Source organism: Diplotaxodon limnothrissa, linkage group LG3 (assembly GCF_057381915.1).
Source record: "Diplotaxodon limnothrissa isolate DT_005_m linkage group LG3, D_limnothrissa_male_GT1.1, whole genome shotgun sequence".
Classification (NCBI taxonomy): domain Eukaryota; kingdom Metazoa; phylum Chordata; class Actinopteri; order Cichliformes; family Cichlidae; genus Diplotaxodon; species Diplotaxodon limnothrissa.
In genome coordinates this window covers 58,569,577-58,585,899 of record NC_140598.1, presented here as the reverse complement: position 1 = coordinate 58,585,899, position 16,323 = coordinate 58,569,577, and the positions used below count along the sequence as shown (strand labels likewise).

The 16,323-nt window shown below is 42.8% G+C and overlaps 2 protein-coding genes across 2 annotated transcripts in view; one reads left to right on the top strand and one right to left on the bottom strand.

Annotated features, from left to right (window-relative positions):
- Positions 1–303: 303 nt before the first annotated feature.
- On the bottom strand, positions 304–3,269 carry LOC146636673 (uncharacterized). Its single transcript, XM_085350984.1, has 4 exons — positions 3,187–3,269; positions 1,663–1,821; positions 1,192–1,334; positions 304–1,100 (listed from the first exon to the last, which is right to left on the bottom strand). Exons 1-4 carry the CDS (start codon positions 3,267–3,269, stop codon positions 304–306), a joined length of 1,182 nt encoding a protein of 393 aa, XP_085207110.1.
- Positions 3,270–8,837: 5,568 nt separating this feature from the next.
- Positions 8,838–16,323, top strand: part of col25a1 (collagen type XXV alpha 1 chain) — a 155,930-nt gene continuing 148,444 nt past the window's right edge. The window contains exons 1-2 of the mRNA XM_085350983.1: positions 8,838–9,206; positions 9,334–9,403. Coding sequence (XP_085207109.1) covers positions 8,907–9,206; positions 9,334–9,403 — 370 coding nt within the window. The 5' untranslated portion in view covers positions 8,838–8,906. The remainder of the gene's footprint in view (positions 9,207–9,333; positions 9,404–16,323) is intronic.

Here is a 16,323-nt window from a genome sequence, read left to right as displayed (position 1 = left end):
GAAACACATGGAGGTCATTTCAGCAGATTGGATTACTTCTTACTGAAACAGTGACTGATTTTAAAAAAGTGTACACTTATTATCTGGAGGAAGTCCACATCTGTCTGTCTAAACCTGTTTCCCATTAAGTGCCTCTCACTTTCAAGATTACATAAGAGTGAAATTGAGACGCTTACAAGTATAAAAATAGCTGATGTTACACAATCTCCCCATTCATGGCTTTTTTTTTTTCTTTTTTTATTGCTGTAGAAGTAGAAACTACCTGAGGTAATAATGTGGCGAGACCACACCTTATCAGCCACCTTAGTTTCTGTCAGAAACCATGCAGCTGATTATTTGGTTGCTATGGTCTATACAGCTGTCGCCATCAGGCGAAGTCCCTCCTCGGCCCAAATTTCTGTACCAGTACATCTTGGATTCTCCGTTCTCTGTGGAGCATTCGAAGCTAGAAAGCACTTCAGTGTCTGTAGGACTCTGTGGTTTCTGTGTGGCACCTCTGGAGGAATTACAGGCTGAGGCCTTGTGTATTTTGGGGTGTTGTCTCAAAGTCTTTGGGCTGGCTTTGCTGTCGTCAGGAGATTTAGGTTTGCCCACTGACATGGTGGTTCTCACAGTGGTGAAGCTTTGCGGCGAATGCCAGACTCTGTAGTCGTCCGTCACGGTACTCGCTGCATGGCGGTGGACGTCATTTATCTCAAGGGCTGGCAGGTTTTTCACCTGGCAGTGAATGCTGTGGTCTCCTGGTGAAGAGAAATCTTTGGTGTGGCCCTGAAACTTGGTTTCAAGGGAACAACTGTTGAACCTCTCAAAACAATCACTGCCTTTGTCAAGGTCTTGGTGTGTAGACCAAGCCTGCTTTGGCTTGAAGGCCAGTCTCGGCTCCAGCGGGAAGTCCTTGCTGCTTTGGTTAGAGTGCTTCAGTTTGAATGGTCTGGGGTTTGTTGGGTGGGGGATGTAATCCGATTTATAGGTGGTGGTGTTTGCAATGTGTTCTGGTTCCTTCGCCAGTGCAAGCATGTTGCCTAATCCATGCTTGACTGTCAAACCGCCTTTCAGGATGATTGGCTGGTGCTTGCTGCCCTCCCAATGTTTAAAATCATCTGAGTGGAAAAAACAAAGCGGATTTAACTCAGGATGCAAATTTTGCCATATTCCATGATATCTCACAGTAATATTCTTGAAGTTGCTTACTTTGATAGGCGCTCTGGTAGTCAGTCCTGGATGGTGTCTGGTTTGCAGGACTGAGTGGGCCTTTGCATCGTCTGTAGTCTGGCTCTGGTGGCTGTGGGACCTTTGGTGGCTTTTTTATCCATTTTTGCTGAATGTAAAATGATCTGAAACACACGACATACGATGAGCAGACCAACACATTTTTACTTCATGAATGATAGAAAACGAGAAAGATGCCACACCAACAACTTGTTTTCCTATTACCATTAATCAGCTGATTTCAGAGCAAAGATTACACAGTAGTCTTTGTTTTTTTGTGCACTGAAATGTTGTCATGGCCAGTTCAGTCTTATTTAGCTGAGAAACCATCCATCAGTTGCTGTATGCACGTGGGCAGAGCGCCAGCCAGGTTTATCCCACTGTCCAAAATTGAAATATCTCTTTCCTCAGCTAACTAAAATCTAATGACATTATAAAGGAAAAAGAAAATACCTCAAAGAGGTAACCTCATGACTTGTCCCCTTCAGCGGATGGTAAGGGATCTTCTTTGTTGCTGTTGTCACGATTGCTACATAACAGGCGGGAGGAAGGAACCTCTCCTGGTACTCTGTGGTCATGGAGGTCTTTGTTTGGGGTTTCAGAGAGTGCTTCCTGGAAAGTTTATGGAGTGCATCATCACTTTAAAGGGGATCTATTTTTGCCTTTCATGCATTAGTTTCAAATAATGGTAACACAAAATAATCCTTGTGAGGCATCAGTTTAGGATGCTTGCTGCTCTAAACGCCCACTTTCATGCCCTTTTTTCTTTATTCTTGGCTCTGTAGTGTCAGTGACAAAAATAATCCTAATATAGCCATCACAGGCACATAACTCAGGCTGTGAGCACAGCACCTCCACCCACCTGCTGTTCAGACCTTCTGGTTACGGAGGCTGCCAATCAGAAAATGGCTTAAAGGGAGAGGGGCTGCAAAATGTTTTGAGTTTTTTTTTTTTTTTCACAGCCTGCATCAAGTAGAGGTGGGTAGATCAATCTTAATATCGATAGTATTGATACCAGTGTTGATATTGGTATTGGATCAATACTAATGTGACAGATCAGTACTTTTCTATCCTCTAAGTTCAGTATGCAGCAAAAATAGACCTTAAACATACACTAAGAAAAATGTCTGAGCCTTTTTGTATTGGCTGCTACATCTATTTTACTTATAGCCTATAGCACATTTAAACAACAGAAATTAATCAAAAGTGATTTAGAGACAAACCCATTTACACCTCAAGTCTTTAAAAACAAACAAAAAACAAAAGCGGTTTCTAAATAGATGAAACACTGAAATGATAAGAATAACAATGATCTTTTAAGTAAAAATCAGTGATTTAGTAGTCATTAAAATGTGTTCAGATTTTGCAAATTTATGACTTTTAATGTTATAAATCACATAATCCAACATAATGTGCCTTTTTAAAAAATATCGGTAATGGTATAGGTAATACTTGCCCTGTATGTACTTTTGTATTGAATTGATACAAAAATCTGCGGTATGGCACAGCAATGATATCAAGGTTCAGATAATTAAAGATTTGTATTTAAATGTAGTTTAACTCAACTTTAATTTCAAAAAAGCAAAATAACGGGTTTTTTTGGGTTTTCTTTTTTTAGGGTTTCAGCGGTGGAGTTAGCACCGCCAGTCCAAATCCCTCATAGCATTTTTAACTGAAAAGAGTGTATCCTATAGCATAAAGTCTGCTCACACCTCTTTTGGTGACACACAACTAACTACAAATGCTTCGTGTCCGTGTATCTGCACGCCAGCACATTCCATTAAAATTCAGTGAAATTTGAAAAAACACACGCAGAAACAAGCTAGCTCTTTCCGCTTTCGCATAAAACTGCTGAGTTTCCAACGAAAGAAAATATCTCTCTCTCTCTCTCTCTCTCTCTCACGCACACACACACACACACACACACACACACACACACACGCACACACACACGCGCACACACACAACTGAGCTCACTTTATCTGCGCAGCTGGCTGCTCGTTGGTCTGCTGTCTGGCAGTTTTCAGGTGCATTTCTGCACCCTGGCTGGTTCTCGGCATCCCGCAGCTCCGACTTGTGGCAGTCCCGCTCTGTGGTCGCTGCAGGCCTAAAACATATGAATAATTGACGGCGTGAACATGGGACGTGTGCTGAACGAGAGTGGCTCGCGGCTAAAAATAAACATCGGTGGATTCGTGTGTGATGCGGGCCGGTTGTCATGGCGAGGACGCAGGCTGTGAAGATGCGCGCGTGCAGCGAGACTCGAAACCTTTGCTCGAAGCGCTGTGTGCATGTCACCCGTGGATTTCTTTTTGCAACGTCACGCGGACTCCCATCTGTCACTTTGTAACTGCTTTGAGGGCATTTCTTTCTCCCCACTCCCTCCCACACCCTGCCCTAAAAAGCATAAAAGCATGTACACGTGCACCAACAACTACATATAAGTTGGAGTGGTCTGAAACAAACCGTGACCTCCCCGTGTGACCTATCCACAGAGTGTATGGTCCTGAGCACAAGTCTTAACAATTAGGTCTTGAATTCGTCAGATCTGGTGTAATGCTATGATCCCTCACTAGATGGCGCCCGCACATTAAAAAAAGACCCATGACTCACAATTTACTTCACTTCTTAGTTTTTCTTGACACCAAGAATCAAATAAATTAGTTCATCCGTAATAAAAACTCTAAATGGTAAATGGATTAGTGCTTATATGACACCTTTTCTGCTCTTTTACTCATAGCGCTTTTTAGAACATGACTCATTCATGTACCTTTTTCTAGTGCTTTCTATCTAACATTCGGACACTAGTGGATGCATCTGAGAGCAACCCAGGGTTCAATATCTTGCCCAAGGATACTTTGACATACAGACAACAGTAGCCAGAGATCAAAACATCAACCTTACAATTACATAAGTGACCTGCTCTTCTTTCTCCAGAGTCACAGGACCAAGTAAAACTACTTGTTTCAGTTTGGTGCTAGATACGATGAGCGCATAAACAAAAAGAATGAATATATATATATATATATATATATATATATATACCCATGAGACCAGCACTATTTTTCCAGTCTTCTGTTGTCCAATTTTGGTAAACTTGTGCAAATTGTAGCCTCTGTTTCTTCTCAAATATTATGGTTTTGAGTCCCATCTGGCTTGCTGACAGCAGCACCCATCTGCTTCATGTTTTGACACATTGTGCACTCAGAGATGCTCTTCCGCGTACCTTGGTTGTAACGATTGCTTATTTGAGTTTCTGTTGTCTTCTTGTCAGCTCAAAGCACATTCTGAAACACTCACCACCAACAATGGCACATTCAAAGTCACTAAAATTCAGCTGAACTTCAGCGGGTCATCTTAACCCTGTCTATGTGTCTACTTGTACTGAGTTGCTGCCATGTGACTGGCTGATTAGATATTGGTGAAGGAGCAGGTGAACATGTGGGTACACAGTGAAACTTCATTTACGCTGATGTTTAATTTGATGTTTGGCATGGTCTAAAGATACACAGTAAAAAAAAAAAACACAATAAAAGATACAAGATGAAGATTAGAGAAAGGACTCATGTAAAACAAGTTCAGACAGAAGCTAACTTGTGTATGATAATTGAGCATAGAAACTGAAAGCAGTGTTTTACATTCAGTCAGACTTGAGGAACTTGGCATGATCATCAATCACTGGGCTGGTGTTTGATATAACCAACCACTTTGCATAGAAGTTATGTAAAATGACTCTTTCCAAATAAGAGTCTCATAGTTCAAAAACTCCAGAGAAGACCACCCAACAGTTTCATATAAGGTGCAAAGATCTGTACTATAAACACCTCCAGTACTGAGCCTGGGAGTAGCATCAGAACAAAAAAAAAGACGATTTAATGAACTCACAGCATCAGAAGAGTCTTGTATTTATTTAATTGGACACTATCAGCCTAACAGGCTGGCTAACTTAATGAATTCCTGTGCAAAGTGCCTTTTAAGTCAATACACATTAGTCAGTAAATTGGATGAAATACAAGCTGCTGACAGACTGCCCATCTATAAAAATGGGCTCTATCCCTAATGCACAGGTGTCATTTCTCCCAGCTCTGGCTGATTAGACTTTCGCTCGGGATGAGATTGGGAATTGCACGAGGACACGGGACCTCATCTGCTGATTCTAAAGTGGCGATTTTGTGCTACAAAGCTAAGAGCAGAGTAGGGAGACTTAAGCAGTTGAGGAGGCTTCACCTGAATGAACATACTAAGCTTGACTGTAAGACCATGTGAGTATTTACCACGGACGAAAAAACTCCTGGATTTTGTGCTCGGATGAAGCGTTACATCATGCAACAAAACAGCAAATCCAGTTTTCCACTTTTGTTGTCACCTGATGATTTCAGAGTTTTCTAATTGGTTACTGACTCCACAAAAACAGTGAGAGCAATTAAAAAAAATAAAAATACAATCACTCTCCAAAAATGACGTGTTTTCTTTCTCTTGAGGCAGATTTTGACAATAACTTTTTGATCTAAAAGATACAGATCTCCAGTAGTTTTAGTTTCAGGTTACAAGCCAGAGATTCGAGTGCTGATTGTGCGGGGTCAAGCGCCACTTCAGAAAACAAACTACTGCAGAAAATCCTTGATTAGTGTTGGAACATAAATACAGAAAACCGTGTCAGATCTGCACCGATAACTCGGACATCTGCAGCTGTGCCTGTGGACTCTGCGCGTTTCCTTCATTCTGACTGACTTGGAGTGGAGCTGCATTAAAATGCAAGAGAGCTGTAAAGAAGAGCCTCGGAATAAGGAGTCAGGAGGATGGGGAGGTTTATGGATATTTGAAGTCTTCTGCCATTAAGGATTTCTGACTGCAAATGAGAAAAATAATTCTCTATTCAGTATTACTCAGAATTAATTTCGGCATCTTGAAACATGTGAGGCATGTGGAGAAATAGATTTGATGTTCATGGGAGGAAATTGGTGCACTTATCCTCCACTGTGAGTGGCGTGCCTTTTATTTAATGTTGAGCTGTATATGTTCTCATGAACAAAATCAGGAAACATCATTAAATGAAAAAGACCGACAGTTCAGCTGTTCATTCAAACTAACAGCACTCTGCATGTCAGTCTTTCTGCACGTGATGCATAATAAGGGGAGCTCTTGCATTGATGAATACAGCACAAGTAAGCCAGATGGTGTTACCATAGCCCAGTAGATGCATTAGATTGTTACTGGATGTGGATTAGAGTTGATGCAGAGTGTGAGAATTATCAAAATGTTGATTAACACCTTAGCAAAATTGAAGGACTCAAACAGTCCAGATGTGGAGTAGACAGTGGGGTCACGAGATACTATATAGTCATTCTGTTATTGGACTTTGTTGCCTTTTATTCCCCAACTGAGGGCTATTAACCCAAATCAAGTCCTATGAAAAACGAAATACACTTAATGTTTCAATAGCTTGTAAAACCACCTTTCGCTGCAATAACTTGAAGTAACAGATTTCTGTTTGACTTTATCAGCTTCACTTCATTGACCTCTGCGGGCATTCATCCTGTCCTTTCACAGCTCTCTTAATCTCCTACCACAGTATTTCAGTCAGGTTGAAATCTAGACTTTGACTGGACGATCGTAACACCTTGATTTGTTTCTTTTTTAGTCGTTCTGTTGTAGACCTGCGCTGCTTGGGAGTCACTGTGACTGCAAAACAAGCCCAAATCATCACCCCTCCACCAACGTGCTTGATAGTTGGTTTGAGGTGATTGTGCTGATATGCTGTGTTTGGGTTTTGTCGAACATGCAGTGCACTATGGCCAAACGTAGCACCTTTCTACTACTTACCTTCTTAAATTTTTGGAAGAAGTGAGACTTGAGTTCATTTTTTAAAGTTTGTTTTTCACATAACTTTATGTGAGGAGAGTTTGCTCTTTGAAGGAAGAACATAGATGATATTAGGGGTCTCAAAACATGAATTCATGTGGCTATGCACTGACTCTAAAAATGAATGACTTGTTTGATTGTTTACCTAATATTGCTGCAAGTTTGTCAAGTTACTTAATGATGCCTGAATAAAGAGGCCCATTGTCACATTATTAGACGTACTTACAGGCTAGCTTCTATGATTTTTGTAATTGTGACCTAACCAAGCACAGTCTGGCAGGGGTGTGTCTGTGGATAGGCTGGGGTTTCATTTTTTTTTTGTTTATTGTGGTTTAAAAAAAGATTTATGACAATGATGTTACCATGAAATCAAAAGAAAAATAGGAAGCAGTAAAGCAGTTAGTGAAATCCATCTGTTACTTTGATGTATTTTTTTTTAGCACAGCAATGAAACTGAAAAAACAAGTGCCCTGTGGTGAGGAAGTCTGAAACCATCTGCGATGTAGATATTTCATTTTTAAAACCTTTAATTCTGCTCATATTTTCTTATGAGCCGTATGAATATTTGATACAAATACAGTTTTGTGGGTCAGTTGCTTGCATCCAATAGCTAAATGCAGAGATCAGTGCATTGAGCTACTGTATATTTTTATTGTTCTGTCGCCCCCGTTCACATTGATTATTTATGTAACATTGTCTTAGAGCCGAATGCAGCATTTATCCCAAACATAGTTCAGTCCTCAGCAGACCTCATTCATGTTTGTTCTGTTGAAGCCCACAAATGGTCCAAACCAATAATTTGCTCACTCTAGGCAGGCGGATGTCACAAAATCAAAAAAGAATGCATACTGTTACTGTAACCTGTGACCACATATTGATTCGGTTGTGCAGTGCATGGCACTTTGCTTACTTCATCTAAGTCACAATAGCAGTTTCCTCTGGAAAAAGAAAAAAAAACCATGCCCACTGCTGATTTGAAGGTCCATTGTGTAGGATTTGGGAGACACTGTTGCAATGGAATATACATAATTATGTTTTTACTACTGTATAATCACCCCAAAGTGTCATTTTCTCTCATTTTAGAATGGTCCCTTCATATTTCTATAGGGAGTGCGTGCTCTTCCACCCACAGTTTGCAGTGTTGGACCAGAGTGGACATTTAGAATTTGTAGTGGCCACCAGCTTGACGATGGAGGGTGAGGCCGCTGAATCCTGCACACGGTCCGTTTAACTCAAGTAATCATGTGGGCTATTTTTGCAAAAAGTTTCAAATGAATTTTAAAAAATGTGGCTAAATGTGTCCTTGTCCTTACTGATCATCACTTCTCATCAACAAGCTAATGGCAACTGTACCCCCCTGGGCTGAAATAGCCCAAAAGGAGTGAGCCAATAAATTATGTTAATCAGTGGGACACGTTGGAGGCGTGTTGTTGCCTTCGTGAGGGGGGGGGGGAGCATGCCTGCGCCACGGAAAGGCTTCAGTCTTAATGCTGTGTCCTCTGCGTGCGCACTGCCTCCCGCTTCCACGCTCTCCCTCTCTACTGTTGAGTGCATAAGAGCGGTTTCCTCTGCAGACCACTTTGCAAAGCTCCGTGCAACAAGTTTGCAGGAGCAGCAGCGGCACGCCGTCACGCAGGTTGACTTCACTCGGCTGGAGCTTGAGCGGCGCTCCACTCATCCATCTGTCGCTGTCACCACAAAGTCACCGTACGTGAACGCAGCGTTGCAGGCGCACGCACGCTCGCTCACTCACTCACACAGAGCAGAGTGCCATAAATTGGTGACTCCGCGCCAGATGCGGTTTGCTCTCAGCAGCGCGTGGAGTTGTTAGTTAAATGGAGAACGCAGTGGCGAGAGGAGCATCTAAGTGCATGGAAAAAATGGAGAAAGAACTGTCGCCCCGGCAGAAGCGACACTACTGCCGCACGACTGCGCTGAACGTCTTCTCCTCGTTTTGCTCCGTGGCGTCCGTCGCCTTCTGCATTTTCCTGAGCATTAGCGGAGCTGACATCAAGAACCGAGTTGTGGATTTGGAGAGTGCCAAAGGCGAGCACACCTTCACCCGTGCCCCTGGCTACTCCGTGGAGGATTTCAATTCACTGATAGAGGAAAGAGTGGACGAGCTGCTCTCTCAGGTAAGATTGGCTTATGCGCTCGGCTCTCCGGCACTTTGTTGTTGAGCCCTTCACTTGCGCGTAAATGGACTGTGGTTCACTCAAAGGGCGAATGAATGAAAAATGATGCTTTTCTTTCACCTTTCAGCGCTCCTATGAGAATTTCGTCAAGATTCGGACAGCCAGACAAACATCACCTGAATGCAACTGCCCTCCAGGTAAAGGAAACTACTTTTCCAGTGCGGTGCGGGCGCGGGGTTGCATGTGGGAGTGTGAGGTACTGGCTTTTAAAGCGGGTTTGACTCCGAGCACAGGCTGGTGTGAGAATGAATGGAAGCTTTTCAGGGACAGGTTTTTGTTTGTTTGCATGTTTGTAGTTGATTTCATTGAATCTGATGAAATGTGACAGTGCTGATAGTTCAGGGGAGGTCTCCTGTGAAGGATGCGGACAGCTGAGCGCTCAATGCACCTAACAGAAAGAAAGGCATTTAACAGCCGTCTATACATAGAGGTGCTGAGAGATTGTCCGACTTGTGATGTTGCCTGCTCCCTTGTTCACATGGAGGAGAAGTGGGAGAGGCTGAAATTCACATTTCTAACCAGTAGATGGAAACATTTATTCCTCCAGTGTAGCGCAGCATTCTGGTCATTTTAGGACTGTGGGGTGGGGGGGGGGAGTCGAGGGGAATGTTCTGGATTTGAACTTGTGGGTTTTTGGTTTACTTCTAAATGTTTGCCAAGCCACTATTGTGCATCAGTGTAGGTTAGCCTTCAGGGGGAAAAAAAGAAGAAATTAATAAAAAATAAAAACAGCCAGTCCTGCTCTTGAATGTGTGATTGACAGCTCCAGTTTCACTGCAGTAAAAAAAAAGAAGAAGAAGAAGAAGAAAAGATAGAAATTATAAAATAGCACCGACAGAAAACAGATAAAAAATACAACATTAGCCGATAAGGTGAAATCCAGATGGTGCATCGGGGACTTTGAGGGGTTGAAAATTACAAAAAATCTCTCACACCTGCCCTTAAAATAGCTCACGAGTCCCTGAAAACGAGGGACGGTGCGTAAAAATTGCTGCAATTTTGTAACAATTAATGCAACGTTTTTGTTCATCCCCTTGAATTAAAGCTAAAAGTCTGATTGTTAAGCCCACATTCAGTTAATGACTCAGGCACCAGTTCTGTTTTTTCAACAGCTACAATAATGTCACATCTCCATGTCCAGACATATACAGAGATAACAGGATGTCAGATAAGGGCTATATACTGTCAGTGATAAATAAAATGTGTCTATTTCAACTGATTCTCAGATAAAGTGAAGGATTCAGTCTTTGCCCAAAAGTTATGCATTTTAGCATTTTAGGCTAAACGACCCAGTTAAAGTCCATCCATCATCTGAAAACTGCTTCGTCATAAAGCCGAAAACAGGGCTGTGTTTTCTCGGCTCCTGAAAGTGCTGACATTGTGGAGTTATGTTCTTTACAAGTAAGTAACATCCTGCGGATTTCTTAAGGCTTTTTTAAAATTACCTTTACATGCTTTTTCATACATGTGCCAAATATCAATATGAGCACCTCGAGTAATGCGTTCAAAAGGTCACCAGCAAGCATCCCGGCTCCTTAATGGTTATCCGACAGATGGGATGAATTGCTCCTTGATGTCAGAATGAAGTACGCTGTATGGCCTGTCTAATAGCATGTTACTGCAAAGCACTCTAGTAACATTTCCATGCTCTCAGTGAACCACACGTGAACCTTTGCGTTCCTTCCTGGCACACTGCTGAACCACTAGGTAGACGGCATGCTGCGGGACGCTGACATGTTTTCGCAACTTTTTAAAGTTTGATGAAGAGGGGATCAGCCTCAGTCAACTCCAGCTGGGAATGTTACACAGTAAGTGTGAACATACTGTAGGTGACCTTTCTGGAAAAAGTCACAGTGCATAGTGGTGCTTGGAAGGTTTCATGGAAAATTCTCGGGTATTGGCAAACATCTGCGCTGCAGGTCTGAAATTAAGGTGTTGAATCCCAACCAAAGAAAGTGCTTTGTTGTTGACCCTCAACCCCTGACCTCCCCTGTTTTTTTCTTTTCCCTTCACCCTGCCAAATATGAACAGCAACGCAATAAAAAATATGTTTATATACCATAATCAGACACGGGCACAAGAAGAAACGAGACTAGTGCGAGTGATAATCCCAAACGAAAGATCCTTAATCTTCAGTTTTCACAAGTGCTCTATCAACTGCAAATGTCTCATCTGCAGAGTGGGCATGCCTGAATTAATGAGCCAGAAGTACTGCGAGTATTAACCATAATGAGACACTCACAATCAGGCGGCTCTCTGTTCTCAATCCCTGTCATATGTTTGCTATTTATTTTCTCCCTCCACAGTTCTGTAAAGGGGCAGAGAATAAAACAATGCAAACATTTCACATCAAATGAAGCGAGACGACGCTAAAAACCAAGACGGCTCCGAGCTTGATCCTGGAAGCTGGCAGCTAGTTGTGGTCTCTTATCCCCCCCTCCCCAACCCCCATTTATTTTTTTGAACTATGATTTCATACAAAACACATATATCATCAGTGTACTTTGAAGAATCTGCAGCGTAGTTTAAAAATCCAAACGCTCACGCAGTGTAAGCGTATTACGCACGCAACTTTCAGTAATACTTTGTTAGTGCTTTGGAGCGTGCTCTTTCCAGGCAAATAACTTTATACTCTATGAATTCTGAATGGGCTCACTCAATATCTAGCCTCTCCTCTGTGTAGGAGACAGCCTGTGGCTCAGATGAGGTCTTTTTTTTCTCCCTCTCTCTCTTTGAGGGGAGGACCGTAATGTGCTTTTCACAGTCTTCACTTTATTGCTGTCAAAGAAGATGGAGTGGTTACACAGACAGAGCAATGGTCCATAGCTTGGGGATATTTTATAGGTTGTTCCTGAATCATGGGAAGTTTTTCGCCGTCTTTATCTGAGAAAGTTGGCTGTGAACTTCTACTGTGTTTTATTCATGCTGATGTCACTCCTGGCGGGAAAAAAAGTGATGGGTTTGCCGATGCTGTTTGTCATCTTAACAGCGAGGGGGGGTATCGCTTTGTGTTATTACTCAGTTATTACTTTCTGAGGGAAAAACACCATTCTGACACGGGCTAACTTTTCCCTGCAAACTGGCACAGTCAGTAGTTGAGCTAGAGATGTGTCTCCTGGGGTGGCAGTTCCTGTCAGTCGGTCCATCTCTTTGGTGCAGGCTGAAATATCTCAACCAGAAGGACGTTTCACTCTGACATTTACGGCCCACAGAGGATGACTCCTGCTGATTGCTAGACTTTTCCCCTTCCTCAACCAGCGTGTTAACACTTCTTGGATGGAATGGCATGAAATTTAATATTAATAATCCATCCACCTCCCACTACATCGCGTGCAGACACATTTGCTCCCTGTGAAAAATCACAATTTTGTCTTATATGACAAAGCCAGCAAGCTAAGACACCTCAATCAAGCCGTCAGATGAGGTCGGCATCCATGTGTAAAGGAACAAACAGGTGGGTTTAGCATATGCTGTTAAATGATCCGGATAGAAACTAACTAAACCCACAGAAAGCTAACCTAGCATGGACTGCAGGATAGATTAATAGCTCAGTAAGACACAGAAATGGAGACTGCCACGCTCTCCTATGGTTTTTTTCACTTACCCAGTGAGGAGCAGGGCGAGCCTTTTCACGCCATTAAGGAGACAGAAAATTACATTAGAGACAGAAAAACGAGAGGGGAAAAATGTTACAGGGAAAAAGGTTCAGGTTGATCAGGGATGAAGAATAGCGAAAAAATATATATTTGGAGTGTAGAGTGGTAAAACGTAAGCTTACCAGATCTCCAAATAGCCCACGTATGTCTGACAAAATAGCCAGCAGACAGAGTAAGTGTGTGTGTGAGTGCCAGGTTTTGACAAGAAGGTACACAGCGTGAATTAAAACATATGGATTGAATTTTAGTGTGAGTTTAGTGTGTGGTGGGGAGCCCAGCAAAGAAACTGCAGAGCCAAATTACTCACTTTGAACAACAGTCAGTTATCCTGAGCTTCACATTGTCTGAAAACGTATTTTACACCCTCCGTTACAATTAAGGAGTAAATCAAACCTGTGAAACCATCATGATGTGAGAATGTCTCCAGTCGCACCCACACCGTGCTCTACACTGAAGCGAGTCCCTTTATAATAATTGTTTCAGCATTCGCGGGCTGTTTCCCTTCTTCTTGTTTTTTTAAAATGTGCGTGTACCTTCTCCTTCCCTGGGATCTGCATTCCAAACAGGGCCTGTTGTTTAATGGGACCATAATAAAATGTGCCGTCAGCAAGCACTGGTGGTTTGCGCTTTCTCCTGTTTACTCACCCATACGCCTAATTCCCCGCACAGCCCCCTTTCCCCACTCTGCAGCATTTCTTGATGTTAACACTTCAAAAAGCCTGGCAGCAAAACACTGGCTGAAGCACTCTTGAGAAAACAGGAACATATTACTTGTAATGTGTGGGGGGTTTTTTTGTTCTCCCCCCCAAAAAAATACCCAGTAGTGCTTGTCAAGTGCAGAAGGGCAGCAGGGGGCCACATCAGCTGGATGTTCTGTCTTTTAGATTGCAAAATACAATCATAAGCACATGCAGCTTTTTTCCTTTCATCCTTGTCATCTCCTGACTTGATCTGATTTCTTTACCAAGAGCGAAAATACACACATTTCAAACCAGTCCCAACTTTCTCCACCCAATCGCTCCTTTTCAACTCTTTGTGGCCACGCTGGTTTCCAGTCTCCCTTTCTGGCTCGCCAAGTGTGTAATCCCTCTGGCCTGATACAGTTACAGTCATGCCAATCCCCTCAGATATCCTCACCTCAGTAGAGGCAACTGGTAATTAATCACTGACAGCTTTTGAATTAAGCCCTCTGTGTGGTTTGGTGGTGGGAGGTGCACTAATAGCCATGTAATCACTGAGTGATAGGTAAAGCTAAGCAGACTTCCAGGTAGCCACTGAGGCCAGCTGCTTCTGGTTAAGTGAGTCCGGTTAGGCTGTTTTTGCGACCACGTGAGGTCGGAGGCAATGTTGGAGCCCAGGAAACTTTGCCCGGAGGCAAAGGTGAACAGGCAATTATGATTTTGATCGCTGTTCAATTGCATATAAGTATATCGCCATAAAAAGAACAGTGGACTCCAGATAGTGAATAACATCTTGCCGGGGTCATTTTATGCATGAAAAGCCTGACTCATTCACCTCCGACTCCACATCATTCCCAATAAATTGACATGACGTGATTTATCGGGATGAATCATCACAAGTGGTACTTTTACCTTAATTTTCTAAATTTACACAAGGCTGGTTATAAATGGCAGGGAACACATGGTTTCTTTATTTGACACAACAGTTTTTACTGGACATGGTGAAGTCGCTCTGTTGAATGCACTGGAACTGACTGCAGGGCTTTGAAAGGGTGACGCACTTTTCTCTTTTTAACTATACATTAAGCTGAGGGGACGCTCATAATGGAGAGCAGATCACATGATCTTTCTATGAGCGATGTCAACAGCACTCTGCTGGAGATTCAAGCACCTCAGGCTGGGAGAACGGGGCCAAAGGAATGGACCAGAATCCAAATGCTCTTGCCTAATGGTTCGTCTCATGTGTCCTCGAAACATTTCCTGGCGGTGATCCTCAGTCGTCATTTTGTGTGGAATAAAGCAGGAAGCATGGAGATCCTGTCTTGGCTGCTTGTACACTTACTACTTGGAAATGAAGAGGTTTCCATCACCAGAACTTTGAAAGCCTGTGGCACACCCAACCACTTAATAAAAGAATTGTCTCCTTTTATTTAATTTTTTGACATGCTTTCTTCTTTGGCACGTTTTTGGCATTATCAAAGCACAACGCTGAACAATGAGATCCAAATTATTAAAGGTGGAGCACCCTTAGAGCAGTGTGGCTTTATGCCTTTCGTTAAGGCTTCTCGCCCTGCGTGCATGTGCTCAAATGCTCGTTCTTGTTCCTAATTTGGGAAGTTAGTCCTCACAGTTTGTGTTTTTTGTTTTTTTTAGATCAAAATGTAGGAGCAAAAAAGATTCTGCAAAGATGATTATAAAACGTCATGCTACGCTCCAGCCGATTAACCGGATGTCCGCATGTTCTTCTTGGTGGTCGTGATGCATGCTAACACAGCCTCTGCTCACATTGCCCTGTAACCTCCAGTGTGAAATCACTGCTGTTGGTCTGCCTTGATGCTCCCTCTCCCAGGATCCGGCAGGCTTATGTGAGAGCAGGGTGGCAAATCATCCACAAAAGACGACTTATAAACCCTCTGCCTCGTAGCACTGGGTGCCCTCTGACACTAGATTGAAAGTTGAAGTTGTGCTCCCTCTGAAAACTACTGAAGTCTCCTTCTTCATGAGCCTGCATACTCATCCCTGACCTGCTAGTATTCAGACAGATGTGATACCCTTTCAATGCCTCTCCTGGGGAAGCGTCTAAAGTAGTCATTGTTTGCCATTTGTGAAGCGTTGCTGGTGGTACATGCGCGTGAATAACTATTACAGTGACATTACTGTAATATTACATTAATTGGCTGGTAACCATGTTGCTAGTGTTTCTCAGCATCATGCTCTCTGATTTAGATTTCAGTCTAACCCAATTGTCTGAACGAGTACATGTTTAATTTCTTTTCACTGTAAGAATGGCTTTCCAGTGTCTGTCATCAAATTCAAATCAGTATACCGTAGCTTGATGATGCCAGCTTTCATGGAAATTCTGGGCTCCAGACAGAAGAAAACTAGGAACCCCCGAGGCGATCCCCACATGCTCCTGCACCCGCCTTCCTTGCCTGTGGCTTTGTGCCCCAGGCCTGTCAGGCCTCGCAGGCATGGAGGATGGCGGGTGAGGGTCACAGATGCCGCTGCTCTGTATTTTATCAGCCTAATAAGAATAGTCACTGCAAATAAAACAGGCTGGTGTGCCACAGCAGAAAGCGATAGTTTTGCTAGTGTGTGGATGTCATGCAAACTATTGTTGATATAGTCTACTTGCTATTTATGGGCTTTTCTAGAAACAATACATGGATGGCCTTTGCTGAGCCCCATGTTTTGTTTATATGCATCATTTACTTAAGTCCA